The sequence below is a fragment of the Cygnus olor genome, chromosome 1, assembly GCF_009769625.2.
Source record: "Cygnus olor isolate bCygOlo1 chromosome 1, bCygOlo1.pri.v2, whole genome shotgun sequence".
Classification (NCBI taxonomy): domain Eukaryota; kingdom Metazoa; phylum Chordata; class Aves; order Anseriformes; family Anatidae; genus Cygnus; species Cygnus olor.
This window is the reverse complement of record NC_049169.1, coordinates 21,464,831-21,490,274: the sequence shown is the minus strand read 5'-3', so window position 1 is coordinate 21,490,274 and position 25,444 is coordinate 21,464,831. Positions and strand designations below refer to the sequence as shown.

Here is a 25,444-nt window from a genome sequence, read left to right as displayed (position 1 = left end):
TTCAGAATAATATGTATTTATTTTCAGTGCTATTTTTATTAAATACTGGTATCATATATCCATGTCTGAGGTAATAAATTAAAAATAAATTCAAGATTTCAATCCTGTATTTGTGCTGCGTAGTTCTTCTACCATTGTACATAATTTTGATGCAAACACATATAGTCCATAATTCTGAATGCAGCTAGTAATATTATTTTAACACAGTCACTTTTTGTTTCACTATAATTTTGCTGAGAATGGTTATTGCATGATACACTTTTAATAGATGTTTTAGTTATACTAGAATTTTCTATTAAATCACACATATCAAAGTTATAGGAAGATGGGGATGAAGATGTGCTTTGAGCCAAGGAAGGCAAATATTGAATCAGAATGTTAGCACATATGACAGGATTATTGTCTGCTTGCACTTGAGTCCAGATCCAGCAAAGCCACTTCAGTATGTGCTTAGCTTTAGACATATGAGTCGTTTCATTGACATCCATGGCCCAGTGTTTGCTGAATCAGGGACTAGCGAAGTCTGCAGACCTAAATTCATGGACTTTCTTTAACTGTGTGTTATTTGAAAACAGTTTTGCTGGTTTCTTTTTTGCAAGATGTTTTGTAACAACCTCTGTAAGATTTTTCATCAGTGAAGCACCCATGAAAGTTTCTAACCTGGTTCATAAATACACTATGAAAAAATAAGCGGCTACAATGACTCTCTTCTACACATTTTGTTAAAAGCAACACCTGGTTTGAAAAGTTATTAAAGTAATTTTTCCCATGGTAAAATATATTTAAAAAAATAAACTCTTCATTTCATCATCTTCCATCAAACATATAAGCTTGTTGAAGGGCAGGGCATACCTCAGGTATTTTCATTTATAAATGCAAGAGATTGAATGTATCAATTCTTTTTGCACTTAAATGCTGGTGGTAGTAAGGCCCTTTCAGCTAAGTCTCCATCGAGCCCAACATTAGTGAGCTAAAGAAAAACAAACAAAAATTTGTTTGCATATAACTTTTTCATAATCCTGAATTGTGAAAAAAAAAACACCCACCTCTCTGCTTAGAAAAAAACTCTTATTGAACTGCTGCCATTAAAAAAGTATACCTCACCACCATGTCGTTTTAACTTCAATCAGTGATTCTGAATGCAAAAATTTAAACACTTGCTAAAATTACTGTGGCATGCCATCAGACTCTTAGTGTTCATAAATTGTGCTAAAACCAATTGAATCTGGAAGCTATCGTTCAGAGCTAGAGCTAATGGTTGTCTTGGCGTTAAAGGTCTATTTCCACCAGATTTTACTTACTCTACTTGGTAAATGACTGACAGTGCTCATGATGTGATCCTGAAAAACCCTTTGGTACTATTACCAAGAGCTGTTATCGCAGTCTGTATGAGGACTCTCCATGCTCATGCAGTGCAGCACGTTGTGGAGGGGACCACATTTCTCTCTGCAGCAGCCTCAGACCCAGCCCCGAGGGAGCAGGCATGCAGCTGGGGCCTTCAGTACTCCACCGAGCTCACGATTGCCATTGGCTCGTCAAACGTTGCCAGCCTTATCTGCTTGGGGGTGGGGATGGAGAGGATTTCCCCCGTGTCAGCCGGTGAGTGAATCCCGTTGTCGATTATGTTTGGGACTTCCTCCTCGTGATCTTCATAGAGCGTGTTGATGTGCAGCAGCGGGTGCGTGGGGTTGCAGTTCAGTGCGGGGCCCGGTTCTGCTTTGACTGGGTTCAAAGTCATTGTTGTCGTCGCAGCAGTGGTGGCTATGTGGTTGTGGTTGCATGTGACAAAAGCCCCAGCAGCGGGCCCAGTTCTGCATGTCTCTGATGAATACAGCATCTTTTGCAGGATGAGGGGCGTCTAAGAGAAACCAGAACAGCCAGTTAAAACACAGGTAGCCTTGCACCCTCCCCGTCTACCACAGAGCACTGTCCTGAACCAATAAAGGCCATTGGCAGTTCTGCTATTGATTTCAATGGGAGCAGGAGTGGACCCCAAAGCGAATTTTCTTGGGACCCTTTGAGGAATCCAGCAGGACTGCTTCGTAACAAGAGGACCGTAAGCTCATGGAAACAGGACAAACAACAAACGGGTTTTGTAAATCTCACTTTTTTAGGCATGCTCATGCTTCCAAACGTGAATGGTATTTTTGTAAAATGAACAAGAAACAACTGAAAAGAATCTTTACTCTCCTGTATGGTCTGGCAGGTGTTTTAGAAATGTTATGATTTAATGTTTTGACAAATGCTATGAATGTTGAAAACCACAAGATGGAATACAAAAAGCACTGATATTTCAATGGGAAAAAATAGTGGTTACAGATTGTAAGCCACTTGTCTTCAGAAAGAACTCAGCAATTTGGTGTCTCTTTCTAGAAATTAGGAGTCTACCTTACCTTGTGGACTGCAATGTTGGTCTAACTCAAAAGCAAAGCTGAATACTTTTAATTAGAATGGAGAGTAACAGAGCCCCAAAACTACAGTAATTATTTTTCACTCTTAAAATATTCAAGCACTAATTTAGATGAAGGTAATTGAGACCAGAAAACCCCAGTAGTTTTGAGGAGTTGAAATCAGAGCAGGTGACCAGATAAGGAAAGCTGTAGAATAGCTCACATGCACATTGGGGAGTTGGAGGGCTCTAAGGAGCATACGGATTTGGAAGTGACAGAAACGTTTATACCTCAAATCACTTCTTTGCTGGGCAGTGGGTGACGGTAGCTGTCAGTCTGTCGAGGCCCAGAGGGAGGTCTTAGCTTGTAATGAGATGAGAGCCATTGCTTTAAGTACGTACAAATCTTTCTGTAACTTCAACTGCATAGTGCTTCTTTCTTACGTGAGTAGCTTACAAAAATAAACAAGAAGATACCTATCTCTCTGTCAGTTTATCTACTGGTCTATCACTTTTCTTAGTGCTTACATGGCTTTCCCCATCACTCTTGTTGATTTATTTGGAAAACTCTTTTGAGGCAGAAAAGGGGTAGCATTTACAGGACACACCCAGGGAACTGAGACACAGAAAGAGCATCTCTTGTGAGGCCATATGGGATGATTCCCGAATCCCAGACCAGCACCCACACTTCAGACCATCCATCCTCTGGTCCACATGAGACAAAGGGCAATTTAAAAAGTCTCTTGGGCGAAGAACAGTATAATCTGAGTTGTGCCTTCATAGGTGGCAAATGCCAACCCCTAAGAATTAGTAGTTACAGAGATTTTTTTTTTCTACAGGCAGCTTTAACTACCTTTAGCACAGTTTCTCACAATCTCTTAAGAAGTTGCTGTTATTGGTCAGCATACTGGTCGTCTGCCATGGCAGTTTCTATATGACTTGAAAATAAGGCAGGTTTGAAATATACCAGCTGCTGGTGGAGCAGGAAGAGTGTCACGGAGGCCAAATCCTCCTCATTTCCTTAGCAAGGCATGACCATATTCATAATTGTGAAAATCTGCTCATGTTTGAAAAATTACCTGTAGAAACAGCCTACAGGCTGTTTTGTACAGCTCCACCTGTAATAATGCTTATCCTCCATATAGCTGTATTCTGATAAAGAGAGAGAACCATTGTTTCTGAGACCTACAAATCCTAACATTATTACTTATCCCAAAATCTAGTGAGGTAGGTCAAACTGTTCAGGAACACTTTGAGTTCCTAAAGGTCACTATGAAAATCATGGTCTGTGGAGGTGGTACTGGCATTACAACATACTGTACCTTTGAGAGAGGAGGTAACATGTACTATGACGTTCTCTTCCTGGTTTAGGAATCCACCTTCTTGGCTTTTTGATGTAGGCATCGAGGGGATGGCTGGAATCTCTGGCTTGGGGTTTTTACTACTAAGTATATGGATGTACATCCAAGGAAAGTGTCGTGTGTGCTTTTTTTCACTGCCTGTGCTTGGGATGGCGTTTGACTCAGTTTTATGAGCTGATGATTGCTGTGAGGTTTTTGCAGTGGACTCTAGCAAAGGAGCGATAAGGCTATCTGTCGCAGTTTTTCTCCGCACAGGCTTAGGCTTTTCAGGTTTATGGTTTTCAACCTTCATAATGGCTAACTGTTCCTTGAAATGGCTGAGGAAGTGGATTGGTAGTTGGGATCCATTTCATCTTCTTCCTTGGTCTCTTAATGATGAGCTGCTCGTTACCATCAATGTCCGCTGGGTCGACACTTGGGTCTATCGTTTGGATCCCTGAATCACGCATGGTCGGAGTGGCGTCATGATTAGACTGGGCCAAGGCCGCAAGCAGCTGGCGTACCACATTGTCATACATCAGATCACTTTCATTTGTAATAAAATCCAGACGGTTCAAAGATTTTATGTGGTCCCGATTTTCATTACAAAACATGGCCAAAATATTGATGTCACAAAACTGGGACTTCTGCCACTGTTTCTTGGTCTTTATTCCAACTTTGTTCAGTTTATCAAATATGAAGTTGGACTTACGAAATATGAAGAGGTGAATTAAGTTGATAAGGATGATCAAGTTCATAAAGCAGAGGAGAACGATATCTACACCCGCAATAATCCGCTGGAGCTGGACAGATGGCAGCTTACAGTTCACTCTGATGTGCAATTTGGAGCTGCTTGTTTTGTCTGGAGGCTCTCCTAGCGCACATGAATTCATTTTGCTTCTGTGTAGCATAGTAGGTGGATAAGTATGTAATCGGTATAATGCTTAAAAAGATGATGAACAGATGTCTCGCGAGATAAAGCTTAGCTAAGAAGTTACTGCGTCCTCTTCTTTCCAGGTATTTCTCAAACAAGTTCTGTTCGGGGCTTTTTTCCTTCTCTGCGTTCTCAATGATTTCTCTTTTCTCTCTCTCTGTGATCCCTGGGCCTTTGGACTGGATCTGCTTCTCTATTTTTGGTGCCCGTCCTTCAGCTGCACGGTGGTAGCAATTATCAATCTCCTGGAGCAAAAAATTAAGCTCTGAAGTCAGTCGGGTGGAGGCCAGAAATTCCCAGCCCAGAGCTGGAATGTACATTATACCAGCAAAAGCCAGCAGTGCATAAGGCAGGAACTTATGCTCAAACAAGGAGGGCCAGTGGCTGGCATCAACTCCTGGCAAGGCATCTTTTAATTCTGTCCAACAATATCCTCTGGCATACAAGGCTTGATCGCGGGTGAAGTTGTGTGGTGTGTAACAGTATATTGGCTCCTCTGTATAACAGAGAGAAAAGTCACTGCTGTGCATTTAACCTACAAAAGGAGCTCTGGAAAATAAACATTTCAAATGATATCAATTTTACTTTACTGTATCTTCACATGACTGTTAAGCCCACAATGTCTATTAGACAGCTCAGTCTGCTCACATCTTCACAAGCCTCCAGGCAAAACTGTTTACCTGGAAGCTTTATAATGAACCTAAGCTAGAAATGTCAGCAATAAATACGTATTTTGGTTTTAGTTATCTCCCTGAGAACAATATCCTAAGCTAAAGTATGGCCTAAACTCTGGAAAGTTAAAAGACCTGATATCCACTATGCAATAGCTTAGGATGTTATTTTGGCATATGTGCAAATGCTGAAAGGCATTTAGGTGAAATTTAAGGTTTATCCCATCTGAATATTCTTCTAAATAGAAACAAGTTAGATACATGATATAGTTAGTAGATATATCTACTCATTGATATAGTCGAAAAAAAAATTAAAGACATATAAACATTTAGGCAACTGTATCCCAGTTAATGGTCTTGAATTAAAGTGTGACTGACCAAGACAGATCTGGTGTGTTAATTGTATTTACCACTATGAAAAATTAATTTTATATTTGAAAATGTAACATGATTTTTTACATAGTGTGCAATTAAATGGTGGAACTCACTGTCCTACAGCATTATGGTAGCAACAAATACAGTGGATCAAGAAAACATGTAGACAAAGTAACGGAAGAAAAAGTATAGCAAGAATTATTTAATACACAGATAATGATCCATTTTTTTTCCTTAACATCATCTTCAAGCCACAGGCTGCTGGGCAGTGGAGGGTTTTTCCAAGAAAATAATACCATATGCTTGTCTATTTTAATACTACTTCCCAAGCATTTGAGTTTTGCTACCATCAGAGACAGGATACTGGGCTAAAGAACTTTTGCTTTGACAAAGTAGGTGTACTATGTTCTTATGTAATTACATTTTTCTAACAATAGACATGAAAATAATGCAGAAAAACTTGTGAAAGATAGAATAGCATTAACAGCTCCAAAATCAATGACCATTATCAAAATACCCTCTTCAAAGAGGAAGACCATATTTTAATGTTTTGGCAGGTAGAAAAAGTGAATATAATTTACAGTGTTCTGGTATACTTAAAAAAAATCCTAAATGAGATCCATAGGAGGAAGGCATGTTCTCTTGAATTGAGAATCACTCTCGAACACCAAGCTGGCTCCAGTTCTGAACGCAGTCTACAATTCAGATGGAGAACAGCTCACTTGAAGAGTGGTGGTACTGTTCTTTTAATAATACAAATCATGAAGAGAAATAATAAATTATGTCATGCAAAAACAGTAAGTAAAATATTAAAAATTAATAGGCAGGCAAAAAAGCCCTAATCCTTTTGGCATAACAGAAGACTCCTTAGTTGACCAACTAACTACTCCTCATATTCAAGCAAAATTCCAAAGCATTTACTAGCGCTTTGGTAAAATGTGGATGTGTAAACATATTCTCTGGTCTCCAGAGATCTACATGCTTAGAACTGCACAAAATATTTTTAAAGTGATTCAGTGAAGATTCTTTTCTAAAAATATAACCAATTTGGACAGACTTGCTAGAATAAATGATACTACCCAAGAAAGGATGCAAAGTAAGTCCTGTGTATTCTCTAAAATCACTTCTGAAGACTATTTTAAAATGATCTACCTTCAGGCTTTCTCAGACACAGCTTCCCATTTAGAATAACATTGTGTATTTAGTCATCAGTTACAAGAAAAATATTCATTGCCTCTCGTCTTCAGTAATTACATGCCCTCCTAACCCTACCCATGAAAGGATGCATACAAAAATATTTAATTCCTACTATCAAGGAGTTACTCTATGATTTCCAGGAGATTCAGAAGATTCCTATGTGAATATATTCCCTTCAAAAAAACAGCAAATAGCTTTGAGCATTTCTTGTAAGCAGAAATATTTTGAATGGTGTGTCTAAGCTTAGTAGAACCTGCCAACATAAAACTTAGTTTCCTGTGAAATACATAGATTCATTTCTCCTGGGTCTCAGCACCATGAATAGTTGGGAAGACAGCAACAAGGATTCATATAAACCATCCATAATTACTTTTTTGGGATTCATGTATCATTTGCTACTACCAAATAAAAAGTAAACAGTTCTCCTCACCGAGGCCTGAAAGCCTAAGGTGACTTCTGCCAAAATTTTATGTATACAACAAATATTAATTTAACGTATAAACACATTGAAATGTCTTAACATTTACATTTATGTTGGACAGATCACTTGGAGACTAACTGCACTTTGTCCACTGCCGCTGCTTCAGTGAAGAACTGAAGTTTCACAACTCTGGTTTGGACTCAACAGTTTCATTGGAGGCTACTTCAAAAATGTGGCTGCCCAGCCCAGTAAAGAAAGCAAATGACATTTTATAGGAATTTGCTAACTTTTCCTGTTAAAGATATTTAGCTGCTCCCACTGCCTGGTAAGTTGAGAGAGATTTCTAATTTATCAGGATAGCTGAGCATGGTGTTCCATTCTTAATGTTGTTATTTATTGATGCTAGTCCCATATTTTCTCTGCATATTTATTAAATTGACATGATTTTCATTATGGATCAGGTGAATCCCAAGACCCTTCAGATGAAACCCCATCGTCAGTGAAGCCAGTGGGACTTCTGATAACTGCCTGAAGAGGAGGCAGAGTTACACTTCAGGTAAGAAGCCGGAGAATGTCATTGATCTTGTTAGTTACTCCACAGGGGACTTTACCTTTTCCTTCTCAGCAAAGGACATGACTCACAAAGCAAAGCATCTGTCCTGGAAAGCTCATTCATCTAGACAACCATCGAGAAAACAGAGAGGAGGGGAAGACCCTTCCAGACAAAGATTCAAAGCAAAAGACTAATTTACTTGGTGCCTGGAGGAACCTGTCTCTCTTCATTGACAAGGGGATGCCAAGCAAGATCAATGCTAGGTTTAAGTTAGCTTTTGTGAATGCTCCTTAGGCAATAGCAGCATTTTACCTTGCATTTAATACCATGAAGGTGTTTGATCCTATCATACTAGGGCATGGACCCGTTTCTCTTCTACTGAAATGTGTCAATCAGAAATAAATGAGAAGGAAAGCATCACATCAGTAACTAATCTGGTTTGTTATGAAAGATGGCATCAACATATTGCTGGATCTCAAAATGCAGATCTGTTGAGGATGGAGGAGTACCAAGTTGTTCTCACATACACAGCTCACTTAGCTGTGAGAACCCCATAATGCGCATTCAGAAGACACATCAGGTGTATTTTTTTTTCTACAATGATGTGATAGATAATCAGCATTAAAAAATAGCTGTGTTAAAACCATAGCTCTGATATTGGGTCATATACTATAAAAATAAAATAAAAAGTACATATTTGAAGTTTATACTCATAAATATAGACAGTTTTTCCCAAAACTTGGCAGTTTAATTGCATATGGCATAATTATTCAATTGTGTAGGAAATGATAAAATGACAGTAGAATAAGATACGATAAGGAAAAACGTTTTTAAAGCTTAGGGGATACTATGAGGGATGAGTGTGTTGGTCCTCTTCTGAGTGTTGTCTGGGCTTAGGCCATAAGTATAATCTGTCCCTACACATTCCTTGATAGCTACATTCTTGTGAGCCCAGGAGAAAGAAATTCCTACCATTAAAAGATAAATAAATTATGGAGAGCAAGGTCATCATCTCCAAAACAATCTTTTGCCTGTTCCAAACAATAATGAAAAGGTGGTACAGGGTATGCATGTACCTGTGACTTGTACATGTGTGCAACTGCAACAAAGGTAAAAAAATAAGATACTACCCAACTAGCCTGTAATCAGTATTGAGACCTGGAATACTAAACTCAACATTTCTTCATTAAATGTGATGGCCTACTGCAAGATTTTCAGGGCTCATGCTCAGTAAAATCTCAGGAAGCTCAAAGCCTGAAGGTCTGCCATTAGGTCCACCTATGCAAATGTGTTAACTGCATTCCAACATATGACGTTCAACACAGTTGTTTCAGAAAAAAAATCACTAGGAATACCCAAGAACAAATTCTGTTTCTGCAATAATTGCTAAAAGTCACTGTCATTCCCATGAAATGTTCCTTTTGAATATTTTTGTAAGAAACTAAGTAACCTGTGTTAATGCTGTTCAGAAATAATGCATTGGGGAAAAAGTCCGTGATATCAATACATTATAAAGTATATTATACTTAATATTATACTGAGTTGAGTATAAAGACGCATACTAGGAAGCTTAGCTTCCCTTTTTCGATACCATTAGGTGATCATAGGAGCAGTACACCAGATGTTTTCAACAGCTGTACATAAATACATTTTATGCTGCTCACTGTTCATGTAAGTAACTTCTAGAAGTCCACAAAACTAGTCTCATTAATAAAATATGAGACATCTCAAATTAATCTCTTTGGATATACAGACAAGATAAAATAGTCAAAGCAGAATTAGTTAGTTGTGGAATATAATAATTCTGTTATGCCACTAGAAAAAATAAAAACCCTTGACAGCTAAGTTTTTTCACATGCTCCATTCTGTACCATCTCGTCCTACCAGTTTAAGTACTACTTAGAGAAAAATTACTTCCAGGCAGTATGGTGGTAAAAAGGACATACTTCAGGGGAATGAGAGAGTGAACATGATTGAGAGAAAATAAGCAAGGTAGGAAGAGGGATGAAGGCAGGGACCGTGCTCAGAAAATGTTTAGAAAGAAGCTAAAGAGACAAAGTGGAAGGCAGGAGTGAAGGCAAAGTATGGAAGCTAGGTGCTGCTGAGTCTGCTGCCTGATAGTAAATACTCTGAGAAATGCTTGGGGCTTTCTGCAGGTGCAGGCTACCACTTCTACTGTTCTCAATCCAAGGTCAGCCACCTCCTCCCAGTGGTTCCCCAACCTTTACACACTTCAGCATACACTCAACAGCCCTCTTCAAGAACCCCTGAATTAAATACTCTTTGTCAGCCTGCAAGTGTTAAACATGTTAGATAAATTAATCCTGCTTAATCTCACCCTGGAAAAACAATACTTCAAGTTCTGAAATTCCTCATACGAGGGGCTGGGGGGCTGAGGTTTGGGGTTGGAACCCCTGTGCAGCTTCCCATTGCAGAAATTAATCTCAGATCTGAAAACAGAGTTACCAATAGAAAATCTGCTAATTGCTGCTCTGGAAATTAAACCCCAATGCAGAATCACAGAAACGCTGCAAGGAACCTTGAAAGTTAATGAGTCCCACCTCATACTCAAAACAGTGTCAACACTGAGCTCAGACCAACTCGATCAGGGCTTTGTCTTGCTTGAAAACCTCCAAAGGCACAGGCTGCACAACCACCCATGCAACCTGCTCCAATGCTTGGTTGTTCTCAAGGTGATTTTTTTTTTTCCTCTGGGTTATGCCTAGCAAGAATGGCTGATTCATGCAGGTGCCACTTTTTTCTCTTTTGAGAAATGGTCATTTCTGAGAAGGAATGCAAAGACTCACACTGCAATACAAGCGGTTAGAGTTCAGGTCCCAGTTTTGCATCTCAGCCAAAGGAAAAGATGTCAACAGCACAGTCCACCAAGGAGGCTGTGTGAGTGTATGCATATGCCTATATATATTAAAAAAATAATCATTTTGCAAAAATGTGAGCTCGTATGTTGTACAGAGAGACAACACTGTCAAGCAAGACACAGACAAGCTGGTAGTTATGTATTATTCTCCTGTATCTTTCAAAGTTTATTTTTTACAAGTTTTCCTAGAAAAAGCGAGTGAATTTAATCTAACACAAATATTCATTTGTGTTTTTCAAATAAAGATAACAATACCAGCCTCTAAGTATTCAACACAGTAAAAAAAATAGACCCTGCTTCTAAAAATGACTTCATGCAGTTTCTTTGAAGCCAATGGGATTACTCATAGTGCATAAAATTAGGCATGTGAATCTCTCTTGAAGAACTGATGCTGTAGGGGGGTCAATTTCTAGCTTCTAAAGTTTTATTACAAGCAATAATCAAAAGTTACTTAAATAAATATGGGCAACACATTTACAATGTTTTTGGTAGACATTAAAGATACAGGAAAATATTTTTAATACACAGTATATACCCCCATATAAAGGGGCAAATGACCCTTCACACCTACCATATTCCCTGTGAAATAAAGTATATTCACCAAAAGCAAACTATAAACTATAATAATAAATTGTGTATGTTTTCTGTGACCTCCATCTTTTAGAACTTACTCTGGAAAACCAAATCACACCTCATTAACCCTCCAAGTAGATTGCATGATTCCAGCATTCCAAACAGTGACTCAATAATGCAGGAGGCAAAGAACAATTTCCTAACAGCATTCAGGAAAAAAAGGAAAAAAAAAGGAACCCAGTTTTCAGAAAATATAACTGAAAAAAATGAAAGATGAAGAAATTCTTGTGCTTGCTATACCAAGACAAAGCTTAGTATGTCTCTTGTTCAAGTAATTCTTTGAGGATCCAAAAGTAAACATGCTGCCTGATCGCCATGGTCATACACTGGGTGTAGGCAGCAGAGATGCTGCTCAGGTTCTGCCAAACAGGCTGGGTCTCCCAACTCCTGGGCAACTGCCTAAACCCTCATGCTCTGTCAGACAGGCTCACAGGGAATGCCAGTGGGAAGGAGACACCAACTCTGGAGACCTGAGTATCAGGTACGTAAGTATCAGGTAAGTATACGTACTGAGTTAAATATATTGCAGACTCACCCTGGGCCTATGGCTTTTCACCCTCTTGAAGAGGACTGCTAAATCATGCTCATGCGGGTGCTCAGCCTGCCTACAAAGAAAAGCTGGTATTTCAGTCAAGTTCTCTGAAGCGCTCCTCATAAGGTCCTCTCCACTTGACTGTAAGGAGAAAATCAGTGTTTAGGTAGGATCTCTGAATCTTCCTGCCCCATCAGGTGCTAGAACACGAGTTTATAACAGCCAAGATAAATGAGAAGCACCCTGAATTCAGCCACAGATGTTAGTATTTGACAAGTGTAGTTCTATCATAATGCGTTTCCCTATGTTGTATCATGTAAGTGTAAGCAATCAGATGTACATCCCTCATTCATCTCAAGTACTAAAAGGAATGCACAAGAAAGCAGGTAGCAAACTGTTTATTTTGAGAAACAGAAATTATTTATTTAGTAGTTTTCAGTATTTTTTAAAAGGAAAAGAAGAAATGTCCTGGGTCCTCTTCTCTCTGGAAAAACAGAACAAAAACATTTATATTACTAAGGCTGAAAATGTAGTCTAAGTAAGAATGATGTCACCTAAACAGTAAACAGCTTTTCCATCCCAGCCAGAAGCTTCCATATGGAATATGTAACTCTATTTTGGATGTGATTTTAACAAATGCTGGCTAGTATCCAAATTAATTCACAGAAAAACTCCTTTAATTTAACAGGTTTATTTCAACTACTTTATTTAAAGGGTATTTAAAGGTTAGAAATTAGTACAGCATGAGGATGGATTCCTGAAATTACTTTTGTGTATCAATTGTAGTCATACTGTCCTATTTAACTCAGTTAACTCATATGAATAAGAAAATAAAGCATTCATAGAACTAAGCCTTAGCTTAGCAAGCTGATTATTAAGAATTATCATTTTTATCAAAACAAAAAGACAATACCTTTACCTTTGTTAGGGAATATTCTTTCCAACTCTGAATAAAGGTTCCATGCCCATGAAGTCTTCCTAAGGTACAAATTTCTCCATGATCAACAAGGTAAGGTATAGCCTTTTTTGACCACTCTCTGAAATCACTTGTCCTGTTTAAGAAAAAAATCTTAAAAGAAAAGTCCCTAAAGAAATGAGACAGGAAACCATCTGCTAGTAAGTTTTACTGACTCATGTTCTACAAGGATTAGTTGTAATGGGTGAGATAAACAGCTTCAAAGACTAACAGGCAATTGGTTTCCCACAGGGGTGTCCCCATATTTATAATTTGGGGCCATTTTTATTTCAATACTGCTGTTCAAACTGCATGTATTTTGAATTTGCAGAATCACTATATTAGTGCTGAACATTCCCAGTGGATATATAAATTTGCAGGACTGTATTCCCTGTATGTAACATACATTAGCTCTTCTGAAATTAGCTGGTATGCTGCAGTTCACTTACCAGCAACCTGAGGCTTAAAGACTTGTAATGCCTGCCCTGCACAATTCAGGAGAGAAAAATACCTAGTCCTACTTGGTTCGTATGTTGACATCTGTTGGGGAAGATTATTCCAGAAATGGCAACCATTATGCAGACAGTGCAGAAACACCTAAATGAAATCCCTTAGGATGCTCCTATAGGGAAATGTTTCCTCAATAATGTGCTACTATCCACCACATGATGGCCACGCAGTATGGTGGCAATGTTATTAGAAAGAGAGCTTCTCTGTAATGACTGAACTGTTGAGCAACACTGAGAGTATTTCTTCCTGTGGTCAACAGAGCCTTATGTGAAAACAAAAGACATCTGGAAGGAAATTACAATGCTTGCATTTGCACCCAGAGGTGTGTTTCTGTATTATAATTTGCTTTGTACTAAGTTAAGATGTGAGGAAAGGCTAGATTTGACTTTAACGGAATGTATTCACCAAAATATAATTAATGAAATTCAGCCAGATAGTCCTACAAAAGAGATCTGAATAATATTTACTTCTACAATTATCCCTAATATAAGGAGGTAAGTGGAATTTGGTACGTCAGAACTTCTGTATAGGGGTAGAAGTAACATGGGAAAGTTAAGTGTGTTCGTGTTACTCAAAGATCAAAAAATATTTTTGGGCAATTCAAAAATTCCCCTCTAGAGGTGGAACCCCAAAGCAGCTACACAGGCACCCAGACACTAGGATGATGCGAACCAGAGTAACACCTAAAGCAAACTGCAAGAACACATAAATGCCAAAGTGAAATGAATACCTAGTGAAACTGATGACACACAGACAAGGGTGGCTTCTTAATTCAAGGGTCAAGCACAAAATACAAACACAGGAAACAACAGGAAACAGCAGGTTTGTTCTACTGCGTTACTGCTTTTTAATGGTCAGAAATGAAAAAGATGGCTTGTTTTAAGTACCTCTTGGCATAAACACAGCACCTGGAAAACTTCATGTTAAAAAAAAAAAAAAGAAAAAATGCAAGTAGTTAGTTCATTAGGTAATTATATTCTTTTAGTATCTTAGTATTTGGAGGCAGAGATGACTGGTCTACTGGTTTTTGGAAAACTGGTCCCTCCATGTATAGAGAAATTGGGGGTTGTGAAGTATCAGACCTGTGCTGATCTATCATGACAGAGCAAAAGAGAATCAGCCTCCAAAGTCTCCCAGGGACCCTGCAACTTCCAGCATGGAGGTTTCTTGCCCTCCTGAACAGTTTATGGATCCCACAGAAGACAAGGCACCTCAGCCTCAGAAATAATTACTTCACTGTACAGCTGAAATGCTCCAGAAATAGTCACTGAGCTCCAAGCTGCAAAAAACTCACCATGCATTCAGCAACTGGTGCCAGAAAAGAAAAGCAAACAAATCCCCAAACCTTACTATCGTAAGAAGTACTACTGTGTTTCCAAGTTCAAATGCAAGAGAATAATATACAAGATCCCTTATGATGGAAACACCAGCACTATTTTCAATGTTTTTTCTTAGAATAAATCCTGTATCACGTGAAACAAAAGAAACTTCTGCAAGAATGATGCCAGTCTACTGTGAAATAATTCAGCTTTATAATTAAATATGTATACCTACTGAAGGTGCCTGCTGCAGTCATCTTTAGTGTTCAAAAATCCCAGGGAACTCAGGGATGATATAGATTCTTCTTGAAGAGTTTTACCAATCTAAGAAGCAATACCAGCTGAGACTTCTAGATCATGGATGCATAATTTCTGTCTAGTTTAGAGAGAAAAAGCTTCAAAATACTTCATGGTAGCTTTCAAAAACAGTCTCAACCTTACTCTTATTTATTCAAAAGGTTCCCTCTTGAATAAGATGAATGAATTATGTAGCTCTTAAACAAGAATGCTTTTGACCCATCTATCTGCTCAGATTGTTGAAGTTATCCTGAAAGTATGTATTAAACTAAATCTTATCCAGATTTTGGACCTCTTCACATGAGACACAAGAAAATGAAAGGGTTAATAGCGTATACAGGGTCATCAAAGTCAATATGAAAAAAAAAAGACGACATGTATCTGTCAATGAAGACTGAGAGATGGAATTCGTGACAGAAAAACGTCTGTGACCTCTAGGAATTGCAGTGGAATGATGACGTATGTGAGGCTCATGCATTTCCTCAAGATTACTTTTCTATTTAACATTCAATTGCATAACTGCAAATCTTTAAGTGACCAAAAATCACAGAAAGTCAGCTTGCATATTTCATGGACATTGTGTTTGTGTGTTTTGCCTTCACCCTTTGGTAAGAATTCCAACTGCAGTGCAAACAGCCAGTGGCTGAACCACAGCCAGCCCGTGGCTGCTTGCACTACTTCAGTTCTTTTAAAAAATACATACATGATTAGAAAGCACTTAAACACAAGAGGTGTGAGAAGAGAATTTAAGGAGTGTCTCAGCAGCTAACACCACTTCAACTAACTTCTGCATCCATGTCCTCACATGCATACATAAAACAATCTGGTCCAGTACTTTTAGCACTAACAGTAACCATTCGGGAAAATGTCATCTTCACTTTTTTACTATATGTTGCTTTAAGTACAGCTACAGAGTAAAAATGGAAAATAAGCTCAAAAGCCAACTAACAGTCAAGTCAGGAAGTGAGCATGTGTAAACATGCTGCCCACAACCTGAGATAGAAATACAAATTAGAAAAGCTGACCGGCAATACAAAATGAAATTCCATCTTGTAGTAGAGAAATCCTCAACATGTACTACTTCAAACATACTTTTGGGTGAAATGCATAGAGAGACATTGAACTCACGCATACACTGTACTACACAGTGAAGTAAGCATTGCTTATGCAAAATGATTACAAATCAGAAAATAAAACATAAAACTTGAACTGACCCTTCAGTCATTTAACTTACTGTCTCCTTCCATTACTTCCTCATGAGAATTTTCTAGCAGAAGGGTGGTAGAGGGCTGAGCTACGTAACTGCTAAGAGACATAGAAATACAGTATTTGTGAGCAACTTTTTGGTATTTGGTAGGCACTGTTTTATAAACCCAGCAAGAAAATCAACACCGAAGCTTGGCTTTTGACTAAAGTATAAAAATCAACTGGATGACTGTTTTGCTTTATTTTAATAAAGTATTGGCATTAAACAACTTCTGAAGGAAAAGCAGACATGACCGCAATACAGAATGATTCACTGTGAATAGAAAGCACAAGGCACGGTACGAGGAATATGACTTAGCAATTGCTGTGGCTGACAACATGAATCCTAAAGCTTTTGGAAGTTTGGAAACCAAAATATTTCAATATTGTGAAGATAACACAAAACAGTAAGAACAAGGTACTCCCCTTTGGGACCCACCTCTCACTAGTCCCTAACAGAGCGAACCTCCCACTGACATTACTGATGGTCTTGCCTCTGAACACAGCATAACACTGAACTGGAGCATTTAAACCACTTACTGAAAACATTTAACAATAGAAACTAAGCAGCTCATAAGGAAAGCCAAATGCCTCCTTGTCCATGGTGTCCTGGAATCTAAGCAAAGGCCGTGAGATGTTTCACTACAGAAGGCTGCCGTTCACTGCCAGCGTCAGAGGACTGACACCACACTTGCTGATGGAGAGAGGTGTTCAACACCCAACAGCGCTCTGCTTGTGGCTGTGGTTTGCAAGTACTACCTCCATGGTAAAACCACGGAGAGTAGCGAGCAGGACGAAAAACCCATGGAACACCAAACAGATCCCCATCAAACAGAAAATGAATGTTGCAGTCTAATACCACGCATTTTCTGCATTTTGGAAAGGAAGTAAAAATGGAAATGCAGAATATTAAAGGACCCCTTTATCTAAAGTCCCCTTTATCTAGATCTGTGCCTCCCCTGACTCACCAGGCCTTGATAGGAGATACTGAAACATCATAACTAAAAAAAGCTGCTGAACATTGATGCAGACTACAGCTGGACTAGAACTAGGTATCTTAGAGTCTTACCTACTAATCTTTAATTAAAGTTTGGGGTTTTATCATTTTTTTCACTAAATATTAGCCTAAGGCTAGTCTGCTTCAGCAAGAAAACTCAGCTTGGTGTCATCTGCAAACTTGCTGAGGGTGCACTCAACCCCATCATCTACGTCATTGATGAAGATATTGAAGAGCACCGGTCCCAGGAGAGACCCCTAAGGGACACCACTTGTCACTGGCCTCCACCCTGGACATAGCGCCATTGACCACCACTCTCTGGGTAAAACCATCGAGCCAATTCTTTTGCACAGTATAAATACTGCACACAGATTTACTTTAATTACTTTTCTAGGTGCACCCTTCCTGGAATCACACTGGTTTGTTGGAAAAACATTAAAGGAGAAGTGGGAGACTCAGAAATGATGATAGAAGGCGTTAGCTGAGGGACTTTCTTTTCTCTTATGAAAGAAGGTTTGGGAAGTGCAAAGAAAGGCTGTAGTAATTTCTTTGCAGAGGTGCCAGTGCAAGCATTATACAATTTGTGATTTAATTTCTCAAAAGCAATGTAAAGATCAGAACACTCAAACATGAGGATGAACAAATCACTTACACAAACAGCAAATACATTAACCTAAACAACCACTTTGCCCCTGCCATTAAAACAACACAATTCATTAAGTAACTTTATCTTCACCCACAGGAAAACTACACTATGTAATGTATTATCCCACGGACATAATGATTTCTAAAATAAATGATCGTCTTAAATCCATCTGTCATAACACACGCACTCTTTGCCTTGCATGCTGACGCTGGACTCAACTTTCACGCGGAGTGCTGTCGCTGGGCCCAGACGCCTGGCACCGCACCGTGCCTAGTCACTCCTGACTAGGCTTTAAGATAAGCTGGATCCTCCATAAACTCACAGGTAGATCAGCAGTATACAGGGTTTTATCTCCTCTAGGCACTCATCATGCAACTCATCCGATACTAAGCCGAAGGGTTTGTGAGAAACCACGCTCACCGCATGTCCACGCCCTGAGCACGCGCACCTCTCTTCTGAGAGCCTTTAAAAGACTCCTCAAGTAAGGCGACAGAAACCAGAAAAAGGGGTTGCTCTTGGTTTAGCGCCATGATGGTAGCTTTAAATAGCTTGCACTGGGTATCATTAACAGCATTAGGAGTAATTATAAGCATCAGTTTTTATTTCCTACTCTGAGCATGTAACCGATGCACAGAAGGGCACAAAGAAAAGGCTGGGAAGCTACTATGATACTAACACCCAAAGCAGCAGCAGGAACCTCTTGCCAGCACTTTTGTCAGCAAAGTTTGCACTTTTCATATGTATTATTGAAATTGCATACAGGAAGCAATATCCAAAGCATGAAAAAAATATATATATTTTAAAAGATCAGTGGCAGCGCGTGGGTGAAACGTAACACAAACAGCAGAGCCAGTAATAAGCACATACTCAGCAGGACTATTGCTGTTACCATGGTCAGTGTCTCCAGACAACCTTCTTAGTAAAGAAGTTTGAGTAAATGTTGTTTTGGTAACAGGGCTGTAAACATCTAAATCAGGTCACATTTAAAATTAGGAGGAGTTTTGCTCTTCAGTTCATTGGAAGCAGAATTGAATCCACCAATCCTGAGCTCTTTTACTGCACCTGAAAAAGAAGTCTAGTTTCATCGCTCCCTTTCAGTTTGTATGACATTTTCTTGTATCTTTATTTTTTTTTTCATTTCTCTCATTGTATGTATATTTTATGAGAGAAGAGTGCTGTCCCATGTTTTTCCAGTGACATAAAGGTGCTTTCTGTGTTGCCTTATAAGCTTTGTCCGGGTAGGACATAACAGGTTACTACTCTTATAGAGCATATAGAATCTGAGAATCATTAAGGTTGGAAAAGACCTCCAAGATCGCCTGGTCCAGCCATCCCCCTACCACCAATGTCATCCACTAAACCATGTCCCTAAGCACCACGTCCAACCTTTCCTTAAACACCCCCAGGGACGGTGACGCCACCACCTCCCTGGGCAACCCCTTCCAATGCCTGACTGCTCTTTCTGAGAAGAAATGTCTCCCAGTTTCCAACCTGAACCTCCCCTGGCGCAACTTGAGGCCATTCCCTCTTGTCTTATCACTACTTATCTGCAAGAAGAGGCCGACCCCCAGCTCCCCACAAGTTGCTTTCAGGTAGCTGTAGAGAGCAATAAGGTCTCCCCTGAGCCTGCTCTTTCCCCGCCTAAACAACCCCAGTTCCCTCAGCCGCTCCTCACAGGACTTGTGTTCCAGGCCCTTCACCAGCTTTGTAGCCCTTCTCTGGACATGCTCCAGGGCCTCGATGTCCTTCTTGTAGTGAGGGGCCCAAAGCTGAACATAGTACTCGAGGTGCGGCCTCACCAGAGCAGAGTACAGGGGACAATCACCTCCCTGGTCCTGCTGGCTACACTATTCCTGATACAAGCCAGGATGCCGTTGGCCTTCTTAGCCACCTGGGCACACTGCCGACTCATGTTCAGGCAAGCATCAACCAACACCCCCAGATCCTTTTCCTCTGCATAGTCTTCCAGCCACTCCGCCCCAAGCCTGTAGCATTGCATATGCTCTTACAGGGTCAAACGAGCACACGAGGTCTGTGACTAGACAAATGACATTGCTTTTGGTACTTCTGAAAAAAAACACCAACAAAACAACTGCAACATTGAAGACCACAACTGTTGTCCTAGAGAACAGTCTTTCATGGCATAAAATAAACCCAATTGCGGAAATATGGGCAGATGTGAGTAGTGAGTAAAATTGCTAAACTCCTTCCATAAACTTGCATGGACCACTGTATAGACTCTCAGAGGAACATCCCCTGTATAAGTCTCTAAGAATTGTGTCTTCCTCCGCAATCTGCAGCCTCAGAGGACTTGTTCATACAGAGCAAGTTCCTGCTGTCTGCGCAAGCAGTGATTTATCACAGATCTCTGGTAGGAAACTCACACTACAATAAAGAAACATAAGTGAAAGGGCACGACCTTTCTGGCACCCAAGGTTATCTTCAGGCCTACTAATATTCAAATTTGTAAATCTCAAACAGTATGAAGTAAGCACTCTTGTTGCCTTCTGTAGGCTCGCCTTTTCATTGATGTTTACTTCTCTACAAACCAAGTAGAGGAAGGGACCCAACACTTTTGCATTCTACAGGAAGGACCCACAAAAGTGACCGTATCCTGCCTTTAGGTCACTATGAAGAGACAGTTTTCAGATGTTCAGCGAGCTCAGTGTGCCCTGAAAATATGGTCTCTTTAAGACATCTCTAGATGACCATGAAAAAAATGAGGCTATCATCAACTGTGGCCGAAGAATTTAAGATATATAAATGTATATTAAAAAAAATATATTCAAAATGTTTTAACTATAATTAAGAAAAATCTTCAACCAAGATGTTCTTCACAAGCAGTTACTCTTCTAGGTAATTTAATCTTACATATCCTTTATGCTTGCTTTCATTTTAAGTGTTGGAAGTCAATCCCAAAGCCACATGCAAAGTAAGAGCCTGATTTGGATACGTTTATGGATCAAACACAGCTAATTCCCACTAACCATACAAGCTACAGACTTCCAGTCTGTACATGAAGGCGCTAATAATTCCAAATTGATCTTTAGGATGGAGCCTCAGGGGACCCAAAAGAAGTCCCATGCTGTCAGCTCCACTCTTGAAGGCAATACTTCAGAAAGTAAAGCAATGGTTACCTGCCTTGCTAGTGGCCCAGAAGATGTCATGGCAATGTACTGGGTGAATGATTTTTGAGGCTCACCAAGACTTGAACTAACCTCCCAGACAAGCTTGGACTAACCTCCCAGACTGGCAGGACAATGCGTTGGCTGTGATGGGCGATCAAACTGGGCTTTTTAACCTGTGAAAATTTTTATGCAGGCCCTGAAATACCAGAGATATCACGATATGGGAAAGCCCAAGAGGCGTGTACCTGTACGTAATTATCGCAGCAGCCAGTATAACAAGGCACCCCTCCACCTCGTGGGCCAGTCAAATACCCGTGCTGCACACACCTGACTCAACATCAGGACCAACGCTTAGGCTGTGCCTCATCTTTACACCTCTCTGCCTCCTCATAACGAAGCAGAAAGAGGCGCTCCGGTGGGACATCGACACTGAGCCGCCTGCTCCCCTCCCTCAGCACCGCTGGCCCTTGGGGCACCCCGCAGCCCCTCTGCTCCCGCTGCCCATGCCCTCGAGGAGCTGTCCACAAAGGGGGGAGCCGCTGCCCTTACCAGCAAAGTTCTTGGTGAAGACGAGCGTGACGAGGAGGATGGGGATGAGGACGGTGCCGATGGTGACCACGCGGTCGAAGGGCAGCTCCAGCTTCAGCTGGAGGAGCAGAGCCGCCAGCGCGCCCGCCTTGTCATCCTGCTGCCCGGGCAGGATGAGCTCCTTCAGCTTCTCGCCCGCCAGCAGCGCGGTGGCCATGTCGGGGTGGTTATCGATGATGTGTTGCATAAGCGGTGGTGGCGGCGGCTGCGGGCGGCCTCACGCCGACGGGGCCTCCCCCCGGGGACGGGGACACGGGGACGGGTGGTGGCCTGCGGGGACAACACCGACAGGGTGGCGGCGGGGCCGGCAGGGCTTGGGGTGCCGTGGGGTGCTGTGGGGTGGGGTGGGGGTCTCGCACGGCCTCCCCCGCCCCAGCCCGACCTCCCCGTGTACCCGCAGCCCCGGGGAGTGGCGACAGACCCCCGCCCCCAGCGGCAGCAGCCACCCCGGGGTGCTGCAGGAGGGCTGCCTCCCCCCGGAGCTCCGCAGAGGGAGGCGGGGGGGAGCCGAGGAGCCGCTGGCAGCCGTGCCCCCGCCGTGCCCGGCCATGCGACAGCACGGGCTGGGGCTGCCCCCCGCCGAGCGCTGCTGCGGGCGAGGGAGGGGGCATTTACCTGGCAGCTTCGGCTCCCTTGGTTCGCAGGGGCTGGCGAGCACAGGCGCTGCCTTGCCAACAGCAGCGGAAGCCGCAAATAAACTTACACCGGCCCTTCCTGCCGGCAGAAAGGTCCCCGCGCCGCCGCTTCGGGGCGGGGGGCGAGCGGCGTGCGGGCGGTGCTGGTTATCGCCGCGGCTGGCTGGCAATGCATGGAAACGCCGGGCTGCAGCGTGCGGGGCGGCTCAACGGGGGCTGGCAGCAGCAGCAGCGGGGAGGAGGAGGAGGAGGAGGAGGAGGAGGAGGAGGAGGAGGAGGAGGAGAGAGCAGCACCGGAATGAATTGCGGGAGCGCAGAGGTCCTTTAAGGATCTGATGCGAGCAGCTGGAGCCTGCCAGGCTGGGAGCAGCAGCAGCAGCAGCAGCAGCAGGAGGAGGAGGAGGAGGAGGAGCAGGAGGAGCAGGAGGGGGCAGCAGCCGCAGCAGGCACACGCCCGGGGGTCTGCAGCGCGCAACACGTTGCGGCGGCCCCGTCCCTGCGGGAGGCACCGCTGGCGGCAGCGCGCATGCGTCGGGGGCCCGCGGAGGTCGGTGGCGGGCGGAGGCCGGGGCCGCGCCGCCTCCTGAGGTGGGGGAGCAGCCGCAGCCCCCGAGGGCTCGCAGCCGGGGCACCTCAGGGAGAGGTGTCCCCGCTGGAAGGGTTTAAAGCCCCGGTGGGGGCACACTGCATCAAAGCAGGTGTGCGCTGCATCACAGCTGGCAGCTACGGCACCCAGACAAAAGCTCCAGGTCGCAGTCCCTCGTTCCCAAGTTATTCAGGGAGTTTGTATTTAGCAGTGCTCGGATGAAAACCAGAGATACGCTTAAATAAATATCGCTGACATTTTTTTTTTTCTCTCAAAGATTTGCAGTTGTCATCTGCAACACAGCATGAGTAAGGCAGAGATTTTCATCTTTGCCTTGAAATTTCCCTTTCCCCACTCACTGCGAACAATACGATGATCCTTGCTTGCTGTTCAAGATTAATTATTCAAGTTTAAATATTGGATGTAAACTTAAAATAATGCTTCTTTGCAGGGGTCCTTCCATGCGGGCAGGGATGTAATGAGCCAGGCGAGAGGGATGTCCTGATGGCGACAGCCCTGATGAAGGAGCCCAGCCAGCAGAGACAAAGCTGTCATTGCCGCACGCTCCTGAAGGGCACTGGGGGTGAGAAGGGATGAGAGCTGTCACCATCACTTGCTTCATTTTCCCAGCTCCTCACCCTCCATAGGCTCCATGGCAGCAGAGGCAGCTCCGAGGACCGACATGCAGTGAGGAGCTCTGGAAGTGAGCTTCCTACCCAGGATGCGGGGTGGATGTGCCAGATTCTCTCACCATGGCTGTGTTTGGGCTACACATGCATTTTATCAGCCTCTAAAATACAGGCTTTCCAAACTAACAACAAAGAACTTAAACTCCTTAAGCACTTGTTGCTGCTGCAGTCAGAGGGACCACACTGAGCGAGGTGGGCTGACAGCCCGGACCAGTACAGCTGATTTGCAAAACTTCTGCTCAGACTTTCAAAATCGCAATCATTTCATCATGCTTTTCCGTGCTGCTGACAGTCTTGTCCTGCTTGTTGAGAGTGTTGCTGAAAGACCATTTTCCTAATCCTCACTTTGTCATCTCCTTTTCAAATCCTCTATTGCCCATCCAGTTACTTAATTCAAAACAAGCTGCTTGCTTTTTGTTTTCGGAGGCCTCTGTGGTGTTTCTCCTCATATCTTCCCTAGCCTAAGACCTTACCACTTATTTGCTGTCAAGATGTTGACTTTAGGTGCTTCCTCATGTTTTCACATGAGGAAAGAGTTCCAGCCTGTAGTAACCACCTCTGAGGAGCTCAGTGTAAATATCCAGGGGTCATCTAGTCCTGTATCCCATCTCCAAGAGTGGCTGTAATGGGACACGAGGCAACTTGTGTTGATGCCTTTCCCATAGTACTGTTCCATCTTCCAACTGTGTCCAGGGAATTCCTTGAGCTTGTGATGGTGTAATAACACCAAAAGAGTCCCTTCTTGTAGTATTTTTCTTGTCTCTCCTTGGGTCTGGTGTCCACAACATCCCTTATTAAGGAGTTCTACAGGCTTACAGCCTGTTATGTGAAAAACAACTACTTTTGTTTGTTTGAGAGTATTTTAATTCGATGGGCCCTGGTTATGGGAAAGTATTTGGATCAATCCCCATCCATCTTTTTCATGACACATATGCTTTTGTAGACATCTGTTATATCTTTTCCCTAAATTATATCTAGTTCCACATTTAATAAGCAAGGAGTCCTACTCCCATAGGAAAATTACCATAAATCAGTCACTTGATTTTTAAAATAAATGGCCTCCATGAGTAATTTAAATTTCTCTTCCGAAGCTTTATTCATTGTAATACCATTATTTGATTTAATCATATCGATTTTGTAATCTTGCTTGGCAACATTATGTCTCTGTAGCAAGCCAAAGAGACAGTCAAGATGGAACGGTACTGTCAAACCAAAACATGTGGGTAAACAAAGACCTGTAGTAGGGCAGAGATGGGGACACAGAAAAATTACAGTCATAATTTATAGACAAACACCATGGCCAAGTTTCTCAGCAATAACATACTGGTATGTATGCTGCTGGATAATCTAGACAATAATCAGGCTGTGATAAAAGTCCTGTGCTAATAAATATTTCACAAGCTGCTGGTAGGGTCGGAATTTGATTTACAGATCAAAGTGGAAAGGCTTGTGAATAAATTCTAATTAATTCTAACCAAAGATCAAAAAAAGAGTATTATTTTACAGTCACAGTTTGAATAAATCACTTGGTTTTATCATTTAGAATACATTGCTTCTTGAAGGTAAAGTGTGTGACCTTTTAAAGCCTTGATTTCTGAAGTTCTGAAAGTTCAGAAGTTTAAAAGAAAATGAGCAACGGTGAATGATAGCTGGCAAATTCTGACAGGGGGACCTGTGGCCTCCAGAATTATTTGCCCTATAAGAAGAGGCTACACCACCTCTAGGTGCAGGGGGAGATTTATCTATTCAAACTTGAAGGCATCTGAGCTAGATGTTGCAGAGCACTGTTCTGAATCACGTAGGAGGAGAAGTAATGTAGCAGCGAAGTTCATGTGACCAAATGCAGATGTCCTCTTGAAAACGAGATGAATCACTTCCACATTGTAGGTGTCCAGAGTTTACATTATAAATCCCACTCACTGTCTC

General features: G+C 41.9%; 1 protein-coding gene across 1 annotated transcript; it reads right to left on the bottom strand.

Annotated features, from left to right (window-relative positions):
* PANX2 (pannexin 2) lies at positions 1 to 24,957 on the bottom strand. Its single transcript, XM_040549440.1, is given in 7 exon segments — positions 1 to 1,838; positions 1,840 to 1,858; positions 3,712 to 4,063; positions 4,065 to 4,614; positions 4,616 to 5,159; positions 21,570 to 21,878; positions 22,224 to 24,957. Coding segments are annotated over 6 exon segments (2,031 nt in total). The 5' UTR covers positions 21,796 to 21,878; positions 22,224 to 24,957; the 3' UTR covers positions 1 to 1,498.
* Positions 24,958 to 25,444: the final 487 nt, after the last annotated feature.